Below are 17612 nucleotides of genomic sequence, written 5' to 3'. Positions count from 1 at the left end.
TAATTTTTGTTAATATTTAAAAATCTAATAAATTCTTAATATTTTATTTAACTTAAATTTAAATTAATTATTATAACCATAAAGATTCGGATTTAAAAGACTATATTAATTAATATTATTTTTAATATAAAAACTTAAAAATTAAAGAATTTGTATATGAAAAAAGTTAATATACTATTTCTATTTTTATTAAACACTAACTAAAATACACATACTATAAAGCTATTTTTAAGAAAGTTTTAATTTGAGTGATTTATTAATTTTACATTACTTTTATACAAAAAATGATATATCTTAATACTTCAAATATATAAATAAAATTCCAAAAGTACCAAACCATAAACTCTGACAAAAGATTATTAAATTTAGAAATTTTGCAAAACAATTCAATTGTATTGTGTTTTTATAAAAAAATAATATGTCCTAGTAAACATTAATAAATAAAATAAATGAAATAGAATCATACTAACCTGAATCGAAAAAAATTAGCTTAAGTATAGATAATCAAGTTTATTTAGGTATTTATTTGCTAATTAAAATACTAAAAGTAAGTTTATCAGATGTAATAATAACTGGTAAAATATTGATTTTGAGCCAATAAGGATATTTAATATAAATTAATTTAATTTGTATAATTGACTCTTTTTTTGACTTTATTCGTAGTAAGTGCAATTAAGCATTTAATTATCAAATTATTAAATATAATTAGATCTCTAATAAGTTGAGAGAATAAATGGAAGAACAATAAGATTAAGTTCAGTAGACAGACCCATTTGTTGGGGTTGGAAGAAAAAGTAACATAGAAGAATACAAATAAAGTGACATATTTGAAAGAGATTTGGCTGAATTTTCAAGGCATTCTATTTAATTTCTTGAATTTTGTGACTAATAATAAGAAATTAGTGAAGATTAATTGAATTAGAATAAATTTTTAATCTATGATATGACTTATGATAAAAAATATAACATGATAAAAGATGGTGAAGAATTAAAAGAATTATTTTTGAAATTAAACTCATGCAATTAAATGAAAGATTTATGGAAGACATACTGGTAATATTGATCAAATGAAATAAGCATGTTAGGAGATTTATTTTTTTTTGTAAAAAATTTAGGAAACAAGTAATGTAAAACACTGAATTATTTTGGGATTATTGTGAAAGCGGTGATTTGCAAAAACTGGACTAATTACTTGAGAAGAAAATGATCAACATAAATGCGACGTGGTTTATAAATTTATTTTTTTCTTAAATTTGGAACTATTTCACCTATATCTTTTTGCTGCGATTGATTAATATTCAATATTTACTTAATAAATTTTGATAACACAGAGAAATAAAATTGTTTTGAAGATTAAAGGTTTGAGCCCATATTTTTATTTATTAAACTTCATTCATTTAATCAATGATAAATATCTTAAAATTTAATCAATTTTCATTCACATTTATAATGGAAGTAAAAAGAGGATGGGTCTGAAATTAAAATCCCTCTGTAAATTCAATCTTAAAATAATATTTAATTTAATTACACAGGTCCAGAGACAATTACAATGCTGCTCACTATGCATGCATTCATGGAAATAGACAAATTTTAGAAAGACTAAACTAAATTGGTTGCAATTTTTAGGCTGTCACTTCTTTTGGAAGAACAGTTTTGCATCTGGCGAGCATTAGGGGATCTTTAGAATGTGTATAGTATATATTGGAAAATAATCTATGCGATATTAATCAGTAAGACCACTCCAAGAGTACTGCTCTTCATTATGCATCTGCTAACAATCATGATTAAATAGTTAAAATTCTTCTTGATCATAAAATAGATGCTTCTGTAAAGAACGATTAGGGATTGTGTGCTGAGGATCTTTTATATGGGATTAATACTTTTAATATTTTCGATTCTTACAATAGTTCACTAATATCAAATAGTATTAATAGCTAAGAAACAAGGTATTACTCTAAATATTCAATAGCTGGTTCAGTAGTTAGACCTGGAAGAAGTGATCAAGTCATGAAACTTCTTTAAAATTGCTAATAGCACAAAAAACTGAAGTAATGTCTTTTGAAAAGTAGCTTTATGTCAGATCAAGACATAATATCAAAAGACGACTTTCTGTTAATAAGATAATTAGGTACAGGAGGTTTTGGTGAAGTTAACTTAGTATAATATATGAAAAATAAATAATTTTATGCAATAAAAATAATGAGGAAAGATATGATTATCAGAAGATCAGCTGAAAAATATATTATACAAGAAAGGTAAACTCTTGAAAAAATTAAGGGTCATCCATTTGTTTGCTAGCTTCATTTTGCTTTTTAGGATATCAATTTCCTGTATTTAGTGCTAGAATATATATAAGGGTAAGTTTTATTAGATTTTGGATTAATAATTTTAACTTTACCAAAACTAATTTTCTTATAAAAAGAGAAGATCTAAGCAAACTTTTATTCAGAGGCGATAGCCTGGAAGAAGATATTGCTAGAATGTACATCGCAGAACTAGTCTTAGCAATAGAGTTTCTTCATAATAAGGGAATCATATATAGAGACTTAAAACCTGAAAATGTACTTATTGATATAGATGGACATATTAAACTTGTAGATTTTGGGTTGGTTAAAACAGGAATGAATAGAAGAAAAAAAACAAAGTCTTTTTGTGGTACTCCTTCATATTTATCTCCTGAAATGATAAAACAAAAAGGACACAATCATGCAGTAGATTGGTATGGTGTTGGCATTTTAACTTATGAGCTATTATATGGAGAGAACCCATTTTAAGGAAATGATGCCAAATAAGTATTTAATAGCGTTCAGAATAAGAGATTAAACAAACCTTCAGGACTTTCATAAGAAGGTTGGGATTTTATTTAAAAGGTAAATTAATAATTTCATACAAAAAAAGGTGAAAGTTATATTTTTAATAAATAAAGTTAATGTGCAAAGATCCCTCTAAAAGGCTAGGCACATAAAGTTCTGATGAAGTAAAAAATCATCCATGGTTTAAAAATATAAACTGGGAAGATGTTTATCAAAAGTAAATTATTTTATTTAATTAACTAATTACCATAATAAAATAATTTAACTATTTTTTCTGAAATTTGAAAGAAAATTGAAGGTGCCATAATATTCTTGGATGAAAGATAATTTCTTGCAAAACATTTTAAAAAATATAAAGCAGAATGCAGATAGATAGAGGTAAATTTAATAAAATTATGATGATTTTGAATTCGAGGATATGGAAATTCAGCAATCAAATACCACAGTATAAACAGAATTAGCTTAATCAATAGGAAGCAATCCTTGTCAAGCACCTTACTTTTACAATTGGACTTTCTTTTGAATGAAAGTTAAAATTATTTATAAAGCAAAAAAAATAATAATAAACAAAAAAAACAAAAAACAACTTGAATTATTCTTCTAAAACAAAGATTAATTAATAATTAAGTTATAATATACCCTAAAAATATAATAAATAAATAAATAAATAACAAATTAATTTATTAGATTTAAAAAAATTCAAAACCCAAATTTTTCACTCTATACACCCGGTTATCTACCATAAATTATGTATCCTTAACTCAATAATTTAAATTTATCTTTCAATGTATTACTCTGTATTTAGAATTTATTTATCATTTATTATTTTTCCACTTTATGCAAAAACTTTATTTCCTTCAATTTTTTTGTATTTGTTTATTTAAATTTAAAATTTCTAAAATCAGACGTTCCACATTTAAAATATGCTAGGATCCTGATAGGGGTCATTAGTAAAAAGTATTGGCTAGCAAATTTTATAGTCTTCAAATTCTGATTCTATATCTTTTTTCTCTCCTTCAAATTCTGTTTAGTTAATATTGATATCAGTTGGGTTGTCTCCTTTTCTATTTCTTCCTGCAATTCATATTCAAAAATTCAAAAATTTTTAAAAATAAGTTTGTATATTTATTTAATATTTTTACTTGAAGCTAAAAGCTTGCTTCTAACATCTTTACTAACTTAATTTGTTTTTAAAGCTCTTCTTAAAAGTTAAATATTTACTGCTCCCATTTCTGTATTAATTCTATTATAATATTAAAAAAATGAAATAATTATTTCTTTAGTACATCTAAATTAAATACCCTTAAATATCTCCGAGACTTTCTAGTGATTCATTGTCTTCATGCAAAACTTTAACTAAAGCTTCAGCACCTTCTGGACCTATTGGATTGTATGATATATCTACTTCAAATAACACTTAATTCACTTTTAATGTTTCAGCTAACTCAAAAGCAAATTAATTTTTCATATGATTATGTGAGAGATTAACATGAGCTATAGTAATATTATCTCTTAAAGCCTTTGCTAAAGCTATACCTGAAATGCTATCGAGAGCATTGTGACTTAAATCTAATTTAACAAGAGTTTTATTCTTTTGAATTCCTTTTCTTATAGAGTAGATTTATTCTAATGTTAAATAGCTGTACTAAAAGTTCAAGTTTATTATATGTAATTTGTCATTTTCAAGGGCTGTTTAAATATTTTGTATAGCTGTCTTAGTTATTCTGGAATCAATTAATCCAAAACTTATTAAATTATGATTTGTATGAATTAGCCTTGTTATTTATTCAGATTAAGCGAAAGTCTTATTTGTTACATCAGGAGTGTTGGCATCCATACAAATATGAAATAAGTTTTATTATTTTCTCAAACCAGCTACTAAATGACTTATAGTCACATCATCTCTTCCAAATCTATTTCTAGAGATACTGTAGATTAATAATATAACAATAAATAAAATGCCATTTGAAAATATTTGTGATTTTATATTACTCTAGCCATTCCAGATGCTAACTTGAAGTTTTAAGTAAATTGGCAATAGCCATACCAGCAGATCTACCCATTTCATTTCTAGATAAATCAATTTTTTTTATTTGAGTTAAATTAAATAGAATGCTCAATTCATCTGTATAGGTGTCATTTATTCCATTATTTTATAAGGTCAAGCTATATAAACATCTCATATCTTAAACTGAATCAAGTAATTCCTTTAGACCGCTTTTACTGAATTACTATTTTTAAGTTAAAATTGATTGAATTCATTTTTTTTATCAAAACAAAAGAATAATTAATTACTCTAAAAGCAAAATTTGATAAATTTATAGACTCAAGCATGTGCTATGGGTTTTATGGATCAAATGATGTAGTTAAATTTAATTTGCCTTCTATTTATTATATATCCAACAAATAATTCTATTTTGCTTACTGGTAATTTAAATTATTAATTCATACTTCCACTGCCCTTCTTTTTATTTAATTCTGGAGGAATTTTAGATGGCAATCCTAACTATAAGAGAGCTTGCAAAAATGTTAATTGAGAATCTGATTATTCTATTGAATACTTTTTAGCTTCCTCCTCATTTTCCATGATTGGAGCATTTTAAACTGAAACATTTAAGAATTTATTTAATGATTATGGAATATCTGGATCATGTCCTGTAGAATTTCTATATTTAACTCTAAGATAATCAATAATTTTTTACTACTCTAACAACTATATCTATAAATTGTTAAATTGAGACATTTTATATTTATAAAAACTATATCTAATAATATTTTATCTTCTTCTACTATTTAACAATCAAATTGAAATAAGAAATAATTAATATTTAAAATCTGTTTCAAATAGTTAAGATATATTTTTTATCTCAACACAATTAATCACAACTTGTCTGTCTGCTTATCTTTTAAAAACCAAGCAATCAAGCAAACTAATAAGCAAACAAATAAAGCAAGTAATTATTTTATCAAAATATTTATTTATTTACATTTTTTATCACCATTTCAATTATATTTAGCATTTATTTAAATTTAAAACAAAAAAAATTATTTTTATAATTTTATTTTATAATTTGTGTAAATAAAAAAAGATTTTAGATATATTTAAATATTTCAAAAATGTATTAAATGAGTAAAAATATTATATATTTTATTTAAATTTAAAGAATTATCTGGCTGCAGGAGTTTTATAAATAGAAAAAATATGCTCTATTTTATTATATAAACTGATTTAGATAATACAAGTATCAACAATCCACACTTATTTTAAATTAGATTTTTGCTTAAATATAATTTAAAATTTAATATTATTAAACTTATACGGTGTAGATTGAAACTCTCATATGTTTTGATAAATATATGTACTGTGAAATTTTATTAAAACCTATCTATCCAGTTCGATGTCAAATCTGCCAAAGCTGAATAATTTACCACTAGAATTAAGAAACCAATTTTAAAGCATAAAAAAATTATATATGGATAGATTTTATACGGTTATTAATTCTTGATGAAAAATATTAATTTTTGCTCAACTAACCAAAAGATAATATTCAAAAAAAAAAAATAATTAATATAGATAAAAAGAAAATTATTCAATTTATAAGCTAAGCAATTCAAGCTTAGTTAAAATATTTACTTAAAATCTCTAACTCAAATAATTAATTAGAAATCAAGAAAGAAAATATATATAATATAGATTGTATTTAAGTAAAAATTAATTTTTAATTTGAAGAAATAACAACTCAGCATAGTAGCTATCATCATAGAAATAAAAAGATAACAATCGCAAACAATTAAAAATTTTTATTAGTCGGACTTAATTAATAAACACTGAAAAAATAATCAAAAATTAAAATATTACCTTATATAATATCAAAATAAATGAATAGGAAGCAAGTAAATTATTCTCCGGGAATGAGCTTATAATATAGCTAGCATCCACTTACTTAAAGTGCACTAGCTAACAACAATACATTAGGATTAAACAACCGATAATAGCCTCTAGTTAATTTGAATTCGCCTATGCAACCATATCCTATTAACTACCATAATAAGACCATATAGTAAAAACAGCAATTGATGCAAAATTAATAGCAACTTTTGAATTTTGGAGGTAGAAACTATAAAATTGGCAACGCAGAATTTGATTTTTAAGCAGATTAAAAGTATAAAAATAAATCAAAAACTTCATTAGATTAATATCAAAACCAAGGTAATTATTTAAGGATATGCTATTAAAGTTTCATCTACTTTACTTTTACATTGATGAATATAAAAATCAAAAATTTTAGAATTATTGAAAATATTTTTTTAACTAAAAAACACTTATAAAATAGCATTAACTCCAAAGTAGATCAGTTTGTTAGATAAGATTGAGAATATCAAAAAGTAAATATCAATTGAAAATATTTAGGAAAAAATAACTTTAAAATGTTAAAAATTAGTAGAAAAGGAGGATACACTGATGAAAAGACATAAAAATTCCCTCCTTTATCTCAGCTTCAGTTTCCAAATTTACATTCTTATGTAGAAGAAAAACCAATGTCTGAAGGAAATAAACCTAGCGTAGCAAATGGATTAAATCCAAGTTTTAATCAAAAGAACGGAATGGTAAACACATTCAATTCATATCGTAAAGAAAATGACAACCTTTCAATAAGGAATCCTTACATTTAAAATAACCCCTACAACAAAGGTAAAAAATATTATAAATTGTTTGTTAAATAAAATAGAAATTCATTTCTGAATTTTTATAATTGAAAAAGCTCCTATTGACTCATACAACAAAGGTGGAAATATTAGTACCATTTAAAAGTTACCGAAGTTAGACAACACACCTAATAATATTAATAATAATGGCAATAATTAGTACTAGAATTAACACCCTATGTAATTAGTTATTTTTGTAATAAGTATTCATCTTTTGGTTTTGGGGCAATTGAAAAAACAGAAACGAAAATTAAGCAAATCACAGTACATAAAAGTACAAAAATAAGAAAAAGAGAAAAAAAAGAATAATAAAAAAGTTATTATAGCTTTTTTAGAAATTTGATTTTAGTTGGTTTTCTTTCTGGTTAAATTAGATATAAAGAACGAATAATATTTAGATTTAATATTGTTATTTTCAGCTAATTGGATTAATTTAAAAATAAAGGGCGCATGATGAGAATACAGTAGATAAGAGAAAAAAGTTCACTTCATATGATATTAATGTCCATAATTCTTAACTCTTAAATAAAATGATGGAAAATAATACATCAAACCCACAAACGTATGCTTTTTAATTGAGAAATAAATATTACCTAACTTAATTATTAATATTTTTTTTGCTTTATAGAACAAGCAACCAAAATCATAATTCTTCTATCAATTTGATGAGTACGAATAATCAAAATATTTTGAAACCTTACTAAAATACCCTCTCACCAATTAAGAAATATGGCATAACTCCATCCAGATACACCCCAGATAAATAGAATTTGGGAGGAACTAATAACTTTAATAGTCAACCTAGCTAATTTAAAGAAGAAGCAAATGTAATTGAAATAAATGCATTTTAAGATTGATGATTTTATATTTAATAATAAAGGTTACATCAAATTAAATGTTTAGATACTCTATGAAAACCAAAGCTGGATGTACTATTAATAAGGTGACAAAAACAAATTAGGATTCTGCTATTGTTAATCCAAAATTACTTTCTGATATAAACATTTATTAATTTGCTGTTGGAGATGGACATGGTAATTAGTATTTTTATTAAAAATTAAAATTATAAAATGGTATTAATGCTTTAAATAGGTTTGAATGGTCATTTAGTTTCTCAGTTAATAAAGAAAAACTTACCTAAAAATGTTCACAAATTTTTAAAACCTGAGGATTATTCTCCTGATAACATTAAAAATGCCATCAGCAGAGGTTTTTATACGACTAATCATGAGATATTTGCAGCAGATTTTGACTGTAATTTAAGTGGGTCAACTTTGATATCAGTATTTATTCATGAAAATAAGCTATATTGTGCTAATGTTGGAGATTCAAGAGCAGTGATTGGAAAGCAAAAAGCAAATACTGCAGGATATAAGGCCCATCCACTTTCAACAGATCATAAACCAAGTCTAGAAAGAGAAAGATTAAGAATCATAAAAAATGGAGGAAGAGTTGATTGTTAAAGAGGTAAAATATTTGTTCCACCTTTCCCTTTAACCTTTTCATTGAATAAATAAAACCATTTTTTCAATGAGATTTAATCTTCAATATAATTGTTATGTAATTTTTAAATATTCTTAACTTAATAGATTTCACTGGATAACCATTAGGGCCTTTAAGAGTTTGGTTATAAAATATGGATCTTCCTGGATTAGCAATGACAAGAAGTATGGGTGATAAAGTTGGTGTGTAAGCAGGTGTTATTGCAGAGCCAGGTAAAAAAAATAATTAAATTTGTATTAAAAAAATATAAATCAAAAATCTAAAAAAAAGAAATTGAAGAAATGGAAATTACAGAAGAAGATAAATTTATGATTGTAGCCTCAGATGGTGTTTGGGAATATCTATCTGACTAGGAGGTATACTTTCATATCTATATTTATATTAGCTAACTTTTTGTTTTGAATTAGGTTATCAAGTTTGTTGGACAATTCTATGAAAGAGGCTTAGTAGAATAGGCTGCAGAGAGGTTAATAACAGAGTCTACTAATGCATGGAAGAGAGTAAAATATTAAAATTTAATGTATATTAAAGACTAATTGTGTATTTTTTAATTATTAGGAAAGTTTAGTCAGAGATGATATCACATGCATAGTTGTTTTCTTCAATCATAAAAAATTCTGATACAAAAATATAGCAATATAACTAACAGTATAATTAATATAACGACGAATGATTACTATAGTGATTTACTAATTTTATTCTTTTCAATCAAATTAATTATCTCAAAATTAATTATCATCAAGGAATATCTAATAAATATTTCACTTTGCATTTGAAAGAATTATATAAAAATTAAATTTATTAAACGTTTTTCCAAACGACAAAATTAATTATTGTGAATGATGTGCATTCTATTAAATAGATCATATTATTAATGATTGATATCAATCAGTTCTTCTGAATCCTATGATATCATATATACTTCTCAAAGTTATTTTATATATTTCCTAAAGTTATTAATACAATTTTATTTATAATTTTATAGTAATTCCTTATAATAAGTTGCTTCTTTATTTATTTGTTTATTTGTTTCTTTGTTTGTTTAAGACTTTACTTATAAATGAATTGTAATTATGCAATATGCTTGCTTTTAAATAAAATTCATCAATGAATATTTTTAAGTAATAAAAATAATAAAAATTGCATAATTGATATATTTTTATGAAACGAACAGTCAATCTTTCAAAATTGAATAAAAAATAAAAATAATGAATCAAATTATCAATTAATTTTCATTTATCTTTTAATATATTTTATTTTTAAAATAATTTATGAAGATATAAAGTATGAGCTTTGATTCTTAATTATTTTGAATAGAATTTTAAATTAAAATATTAAAAAATATCAATTTTTATTTAAATCCAAACATTTTCAAATAATAAAATCAATCTCTAAGTAGTGAGCAGGCAGTTTTAATAAAGAAATATTATAATTAAAGTTAAAAAATTTATAGTTTGAAAAAAAAATATCTAATTAAGAATTAAAGTATAAAGGGTTGATTTAAAATGTCTAAAAAGCAAAAGAAGGAAATCACAACAACTGTTACTAGTGAAGATCACTTCATGACTTTTTATAATGAAAACAATAAAAAACTTATTGGTAATTAATTTGATGAGATGTTAAAAATATTGATGAATATAGTTAGATAGACCTTTTTTGAATTTAATTTGATAAAAAAAATATAAAAATAGTCGTTGATGTTTACCCTGGATGGTCCGGTCCATGCACTGCTATGTATCCTACCTATAATTAGTTAATGATAAGCATTGATGATTTCGAAAAAAGAATTGATATCTTATTAGTAAAATATTCTAAACATATTTTCTTTATCTCAAATAACTTTCATAATTAATAAATATACTAATATTTTTTTTTTACAAAAGCTCGACCAAGATAAATTAGTTACTTATAAAAATGACAAATTTCGTAATTTATTCTTTAGCCAATTTACTCATGAAATATATTTTTAATATAATTTTATTTGAATATAAAAATAGACGCAACTTGCTAGCCTAAATTCTTATTTATATCCGTAAGTTACTATATATTTTTGTTTTAGATTAAATTTTGTAACTATTTACAATAAATAACTATTAGGAAGGAAAAATTATTGATGAAGTTTTAGGAACAAATATCCCTGTTTTCATAGAAAAAGTTAACAAATATATTCCATTATCATATTGAAATAGATTTAAAAAATATTTTTTAAATATTTAGTTTATCATGTATGATAAATATGTTTTTTTATTATGTATTTATGAAGCAAACTGCATTCATTTTTTCGTTTTCTAAATTATATTTTCATTTTATGCATTTATAAAATAAATTTATTTATTTATTTATTTGTATTTATTATTGATAAAAGATTTATAAATAATCAAATCACTCAAAAATGATTTTTTAAACTACAAAAGTTTATTTTAAATAACATTTGAGTTAATTTATTTTGTTAAAATAATTAAATAGTTGTTTTATCTATCTATCTAATTATTTATGTATGTGTACCTAATCGATTAATTCAGATTTAAAAAACAAAAATTCAAATATCTGTCAAAAAAATTAAATTTTAACTAATAAATACCAATATTATACATACAGAAATTAGAGAGTAAACAAAAGTTTATTAAATGGAAGAAGAAATTGAATAGTTTACAGTTGGGCATGAAAAACCTTTTCCATAAGATATTAAATAACTCTATTGGAGTAATAGGATGGATTTATTAGCAGTAGTAACATCAGAAAATATACTAGAAGTAAATTTTTATCATTTAAATAATTATTATTAAATATATAAATCATCATCAAATTCTTTATAACAGCTCCATAGAATAAGCTATAAATCATAGAAAGTATTTCATATAGAAGAAATAAATTAAATTGTAAGCACTTGCTTTAGTCCTGATTGTAAATTTATTATTCAACTGGCATAGTCAACTTAAATTCCTATAATCCAGTTTTGTTTTGATGATAATTTGAGCGTTTAAGAAATTTATTGTATTAAAATTAGCTTACTTGTTAATATATGCATGCGATGATGGTTCAATGAATATTGTTAAAACAGAAAATGGGAAGCGTTTATTTTCAATAGATAAAATGCACAAGTGCCAAATAAGCACACTTGATTGGGTTGATTTGTAAGTGTAATGTAAAATAGAGAATCTTAATATGTTTAACAAGGGATCTCAGATAGATAGTTTTATAATCCCTATCATTCCTCATGAAGCAAGCGAAAAAAAGAATGTGATGAAATTAAATTTTTTGAGTGAATTTAACAATAAAAATGATATTAGATTCTTAGTCACTTCGGATATTGCTTCTAATCTTAACATAAGTTTTAATGGTCTTTTTACAGTTTGTAAATTTGATCTCTAACAACTTGTATCTAACTCGAACTTGTCTGAGCCTCGATCATTATCAACTCTATTTCTTGACGATTTATCGTCTTTTCATATTTTTATTTCTGCAAAATCATCTTCAAACCCTTCTAAAGACTATTTATGCTTTGCAAATATTGATACTAATATAATTCATTACTATAAAGAAGATATTGCTGTAAATTTCTTTTTGAAAGTCAAACTTTTACTATAAAATGTTTATTTTTTATTAGAATATAGCTTATCTTATGTCCTACTTAGATAATATGATAAACTTTCTCAACAACTCATTTATGTCTCTAAACAAATTAATTCTTGAAGTTTCTAGATCATATGATGCAAAAATGTATATTATGGAAGACCTCATTAAAAATAATTGTAATGCTCTTACTATTTAAATATATTTGTTAAATCTTAGTTCAAACTTGTTATTTAAAATTAAGGCTCTTCAAATGAGTCAGGAGTGATTGAAAAATTACCAACAGTTAGTGAAGAGTTTTTAAGATTCCTTATTTCAGGCGAATATACACCAGCAATAGACCAATTTCTGAAAAAGGAAGTCTTTGATACAAATATTTTAGAAAAAATGGATTAAGTAATAAATAATTTAGATAAATAATTACTGTTGTTTAAAGCACTATTTATAAAAATTTAGACTTTGAATAAGAAGATATAAAGTATTTAAGAGCTAATTACTGAAAGTATGCAAAGTACTGTTCAAAGAATGATGGTTGTAATATCATAATTAGAGTCTTATGCTGGATAGTAATTAATATTGAAAATGTAGTAAAAATTTTGAATCAAACATATTTTTTTTAATTAGAGGAAACAAATATTAAACACTAGGCCTTGATTTGAATGAGTTAAGAAACTTGTCATTAGTAGTTAAGTAAATATTTAATTTGTGTGATGAAGTCCTTGTCACCGCAACAGAAATAAAACTTAGTATAAGGAATCTAATAGTTTGGTTAAATAGATGTATTAATTTTTTTCTAATTTTAAAAATAAATATTTAAAAATTAAATGTGAAAAAAATTTTTAAAACAAATCTTTTAGGTGTAATTAAAACATTTGAAAGTGATAACGATTAAGAAATTTAGAATCATAAATTTGCACTGAAGGAATTTTAAGTGGATGTTTAAAGACTCCATCATTTTCTTTCTAATGAGGAGAGATTCAGGCTGAAAGATCTCAGAATATTTACTGAAAATAAAGTAGATTTACCTATTAAAGATGAGGATGAAATCAAAGGATCTTTGAAAATACCTAAACCTGGTTCTAGAAATCCAAAGTAATATTTTCAAAGAAAATATTTTATATTTTTCATTAATTCCATTAAATAGGTCAAGTACGTAATTTACATCTGGTGTAGCTTAAAATAATTCATAAATGTAGAATAAATTTGATATTGCTATTTCATCTGTTATTGGTTCATCATCTTCATCTTAATCATCAAATACAAAATAATTTGAAAACTCAGGCCTTTTATAAAGCTAAATTTTAGATTTTGTTTTAAATAGCATAAACAATTAAATTAGCAATGTTAGTAACATGATTTAACCTTTTAATGTAATGGTTGAAACTAGAGAAGCTATGCCTAAAGAAACTCATTCCTCTAGCATACTTTAAAAGATCCCAAAATCAAACTTGATAATTGCTGCAAAAAATTTGGAAAAATAATGGAATAATATATTCTTAAAGATGCAAAATGAAATTGGAAATTACACTAAAAAGCCACTTGAAATAGTAAATTAATTTTCGTCAATTGAAATAATAATTTGTTTCTGTTTTATATTTACCAGATCAGACTCTGTCCTTTATCAAGTTTAACAAGATTTAAACAACTACACAGTTTCTAAGAAGTTGTAACATAAGAATACAAAGTAGTATAGCCTGGAAAAATAAGAAGTATCTACTTATATATTTATTAGTTTTACTCATTTTAAACAATTATAAAAAAATAAATAGATTAAAATTTGATTTAGTTATTCAGAGTAAAGAAAGTAAGAAAACAAACAATAATTTAAGTTGTTTTTATCAAAGTACCTCAAAATTATGATCTAAAAGATATGTGCTTTGACTAGTCTAACAGATTGCTTGTTTTATTATCTAAACAAATGGAAGAATAAATGAATTAAAGCACTTAAGAAGATACTGGTTTATCTGAAATTCATCTAATAAAGGATGATGATATGAAACCCTCTAAAGAATTTATGGGAAATTTAGTTTAAAATATTTAATTGTCACTTATAGAGCAAATTTAGCCTACAGAAATTTATTTAAATGAAATGAAAATTATAAAAACTATGCGTTTGTAGACTTCAAACTGTGACAATTTACAGTCTAGTTTTAGAGGTTATAAAAATTTTATTATTATTTTTTATTATATTTTAATAATTAACTAATATAAATAGGATTAAATTCTGTAGTACAAGAAACAAACAAAGTAATTATTTTTGATTGAAATTAAAAAGTATAAATAACTTTATAATCAATCTTTATATTGTCTATAAATTATTTCTTAAAAATATTAATATTCTCAATCTTTCAAATATTTATTTTATCTAATATTTCTATAATTAAGAAAATTATTTTTAAGAAATACTCCTTAAAAACTATATTTTTGAGACAGATTCATTTATCTAAATTGATTTTAAAATATTAACATTCAAAAAATTTGATATTAAAAAATAAAAATTTTACAAAAATTACTAAATAAAAATTATAACTTTTAAAACAAAAATTTTTATTTTATTTTCTAAAAAGTAAAATTTTTTTGTCGAGTTTATGTATTAAAACTTGAGTATATAAATTTTTAAAATCGAGCTTAGTTTAGATGTCAATAAATTAAACTTTTACAAAAAATATTCTTTTTAGAAGTAATTAAATAACAAATAAAATTTTATAAAATATTCAATTCAAATAAATATTATTTAATTTCTTTAATTAATAAAAATGATAAAAAAAATAAAAAAACCCATAAATTTATTTGTTAGTCTTTAATAAAAATAATACTAATTTAATTTAATTCAGAAAAAAATACATTAAAAATGTTTTAAATGTATAAAAAAATAAAATTAATCACCAGTTTGGGAATTCTTCTACATCAAGAATCTCTACAATTTCTATAAAATCACCTATTTTAGGCTAACCATGAATGTTAACAACAAATCTATAAGATTCGTTTTCTTAAATTTTAAAAGAGTCTGCTACTGTGTTCAAATTTTGATAGTTAGGATAATCCGTGATTTGGTAGTATTTTTTTGATAAGTTTATTCTTACTTCAAAAAAGTTAAATCTATCACCAATGCTAATATCAGTTAGGTTTATACCCTTAACCGATTTATGTAAGCCATAATTACCTCCTTTGCTTCTAAAAGACAGATTTTAATTGAATAAATTCTGATCTTTATATACTTCTTAGGTTAAACCAAAACCTATAAAGCTATTTTTTGCTTTATATAAAATTCTAAATATATAGTTTTTCTCTTTTTACAAAACAAAATCAGTATAAGCCTAATGGTGATTTCCTTCTTCGTATTGTATAAGAGCCCTCTAATTTTCTATCTTTAAAAAAGGTGACCTATCATATTCTGATTTAACTAAATTAAAGCCAATTTAGCAGGTGGTGTAATTGGTTAGTTAAAGAATTGGGTAGCTTAAGAAAAGTTGAGAAATATTATCTTAAAATTAAGCAAATTTTTAAATATTTTATACAATAACTTGCTGATTTTATTAGAGAGAATCAAAACTGTTTTTTTATGTAATTTCTGATATTTTATCAACAAGTTTCTATAAATCAACCATTTATTATAAGTTTAAAATATTAAAATCAATAGGATGGAGATTTTAATCATGAACTTTTTCAATATCAAGTTCTGAAAATACAAAGCTAAATTTGTTTAAATTCATTTTTAGTTATTACAAAAATGTGTCAGTGCAAAAATTTGATTTATTTCCAATCAAAGAAATTAATTTTTCAACTTTGTCATTTTGATTTCTTTGAGCTTCATCATTTTAAATAAAATTAAAAATTTATTACATTTATTCCTTTTTCTGATCATCCAAGTCTAAAAAGCTAAAATGGAGAACATTTCCATTTTAGTAAATATCATTAAAATCAAGGTCTTCAAAAAAAATTTTTAAATTTTACAACTTTTTGTTTATGTTTTGCAAAAATTGATGGTTTAAATTGTTTGATTTATTGGATATAAAATGTTGTAAAAGTTTAACTTTCTAATCAGTATCAATATCAATATTTTAATTGTGATCCTCTTATGCAATTAATTAATTGTTTTAGTTAACCATTTTTTAGAAGTTTTTTGTAATTTCTTCGATTTGCAAATGAAAGCTTTCTACTTAGCTTAAGAATCTATTCTTATTATTATTTTCTTCTAATTGTTTTAATCTAGTGCTAAGAAATTAAGTATTGATCTCAGACTTTTAATGGCATATTTTAACTATCTATAAAACAGCTTCATCTTTTTAACTAATACTGAGCTAATCATTTTTTATAATTGATAGAATATTTTAAAATTAAGTCATTTCTATGTATTTTTACTTCAGCTCTATTTTCTCTCTACCAAAATCTTCTATTTTTGATTACATAAATTCTTCTAGTTGATGGATAATATTATTTATTTTCATTTTAACTTATTCAAACTATTTTTTTATTTCTCCTTCTTCCTTATCTATTTCCTGAGAATCATCTTCAAAAATATGATTGATTTTATTTAATATTATATCCTATTCGTCTTACTAAAGTGGAGGCCAATTTGTTAAAAATTAATTCTTATTATTTTCAATCTCTATGAGTTTTTTAATACTCATGAATTAACAATTTTTAGAACCATGTAGACAATAAGAGCAATAAAGAGTATCTGAGGCATCTTAGTCTACTCTAATAAATTTTTTGTTTTAATTTTAGTGAATTTAGCAATCTAATTTCAGCTTTTTTTACTCAATATTTTCCATTTTTGAATTTTTAAAATTTAAATTTTTTGTCAAAAAATTATTACTTTAAGTAAAGATGAGTTAATTAAATTGATTGGTTAGAAATTTAAAAAACACTATGAATAATAATAATGATTAAATACATAATAATAAATTTATAAGTACAGTAATAACAATATTAAATTAATTATTTCTACTAATTTTTGATATTATTTAATTATATCTTATTTTCAATAACATTATAAAAAGTGAATAAATTCAC

At 22.9% G+C, this 17612-nt stretch overlaps 6 protein-coding genes across 6 annotated transcripts; 4 read left to right on the top strand and 2 right to left on the bottom strand. All coding sequences in view use genetic code 6, as the record gives it.

Annotated features, from left to right (window-relative positions):
* Positions 1-602: 602 nt before the first annotated feature.
* On the top strand, positions 603-3673 carry TTHERM_00149880 (Serine/Threonine kinase domain protein). The gene is made up of 6 exons (XM_001021623.4): positions 603-1053; positions 1116-1223; positions 1533-2357; positions 2423-2870; positions 2927-3030; positions 3102-3673. The coding sequence occupies exons 1-6, from the start codon at positions 734-736 to the stop codon at positions 3334-3336; spliced, it is 2040 nt and encodes a 679-aa protein (XP_001021623.2). The 5' UTR covers positions 603-733; the 3' UTR covers positions 3337-3673.
* A 41-nt stretch (positions 3674-3714) lies between these two features.
* On the bottom strand, positions 3715-5556 carry TTHERM_00149870 (hypothetical protein; the record flags this gene model as incomplete). The annotated part of the gene is made up of 6 exons (XM_001021622.2): positions 3715-3887; positions 3956-4056; positions 4115-4741; positions 4806-5044; positions 5109-5197; positions 5265-5556. 6 exons carry the CDS (start codon positions 5554-5556, stop codon positions 3715-3717), a joined length of 1521 nt encoding a protein of 506 aa, XP_001021622.2.
* Positions 5557-6692: 1136 nt separating this feature from the next.
* On the top strand, positions 6693-9644 carry TTHERM_00149860 (protein phosphatase 2C containing protein; the record flags this gene model as incomplete). The annotated part of the gene is made up of 12 exons (XM_001021621.3): positions 6693-7023; positions 7148-7199; positions 7256-7506; positions 7577-7700; positions 7966-8082; positions 8149-8347; positions 8401-8554; positions 8613-8987; positions 9110-9235; positions 9294-9379; positions 9431-9523; positions 9582-9644. The coding sequence occupies 12 exons, from the start codon at positions 6693-6695 to the stop codon at positions 9642-9644; spliced, it is 1971 nt and encodes a 656-aa protein (XP_001021621.2).
* An 884-nt stretch (positions 9645-10528) lies between these two features.
* On the top strand, positions 10529-11207 carry TTHERM_00149859 (thioredoxin; the record flags this gene model as incomplete). Its single annotated transcript, XM_001470895.2, has 5 exons — positions 10529-10622; positions 10715-10824; positions 10907-10949; positions 11021-11055; positions 11121-11207. 5 exons carry the CDS (start codon positions 10529-10531, stop codon positions 11205-11207), a joined length of 369 nt encoding a protein of 122 aa, XP_001470945.1.
* Positions 11208-11650: 443 nt separating this feature from the next.
* TTHERM_00149850 (anaphase-promoting complex subunit 4) lies at positions 11651-14861 on the top strand (the record flags this gene model as incomplete). The annotated part of the gene is made up of 12 exons (XM_001021620.3): positions 11651-11776; positions 11843-11927; positions 12031-12575; positions 12631-12775; positions 12841-12992; positions 13053-13162; positions 13221-13375; positions 13454-13688; positions 13741-14143; positions 14200-14305; positions 14366-14752; positions 14812-14861. 12 exons carry the CDS (start codon positions 11651-11653, stop codon positions 14859-14861), a joined length of 2499 nt encoding a protein of 832 aa, XP_001021620.3.
* A 617-nt stretch (positions 14862-15478) lies between these two features.
* On the bottom strand, positions 15479-17590 carry TTHERM_00149840 (transmembrane protein, putative; the record flags this gene model as incomplete). The annotated part of the gene is made up of 1 exon (XM_001021619.4): positions 15479-17590. The coding sequence occupies one exon, from the start codon at positions 17588-17590 to the stop codon at positions 15479-15481; it is 2112 nt and encodes a 703-aa protein (XP_001021619.4).
* Between the last annotated feature and the right edge of the window lie 22 nt (positions 17591-17612).

Source organism: Tetrahymena thermophila, assembly GCF_000189635.1.
Source record: "Tetrahymena thermophila SB210 genomic scaffold scf_8254545, whole genome shotgun sequence".
Classification (NCBI taxonomy): Eukaryota; Ciliophora; class Oligohymenophorea; order Hymenostomatida; family Tetrahymenidae; genus Tetrahymena; species Tetrahymena thermophila.
The sequence above is the reverse complement of the archived record's forward strand: the minus strand, read 5'-3'. Positions and strand labels throughout refer to the sequence as shown.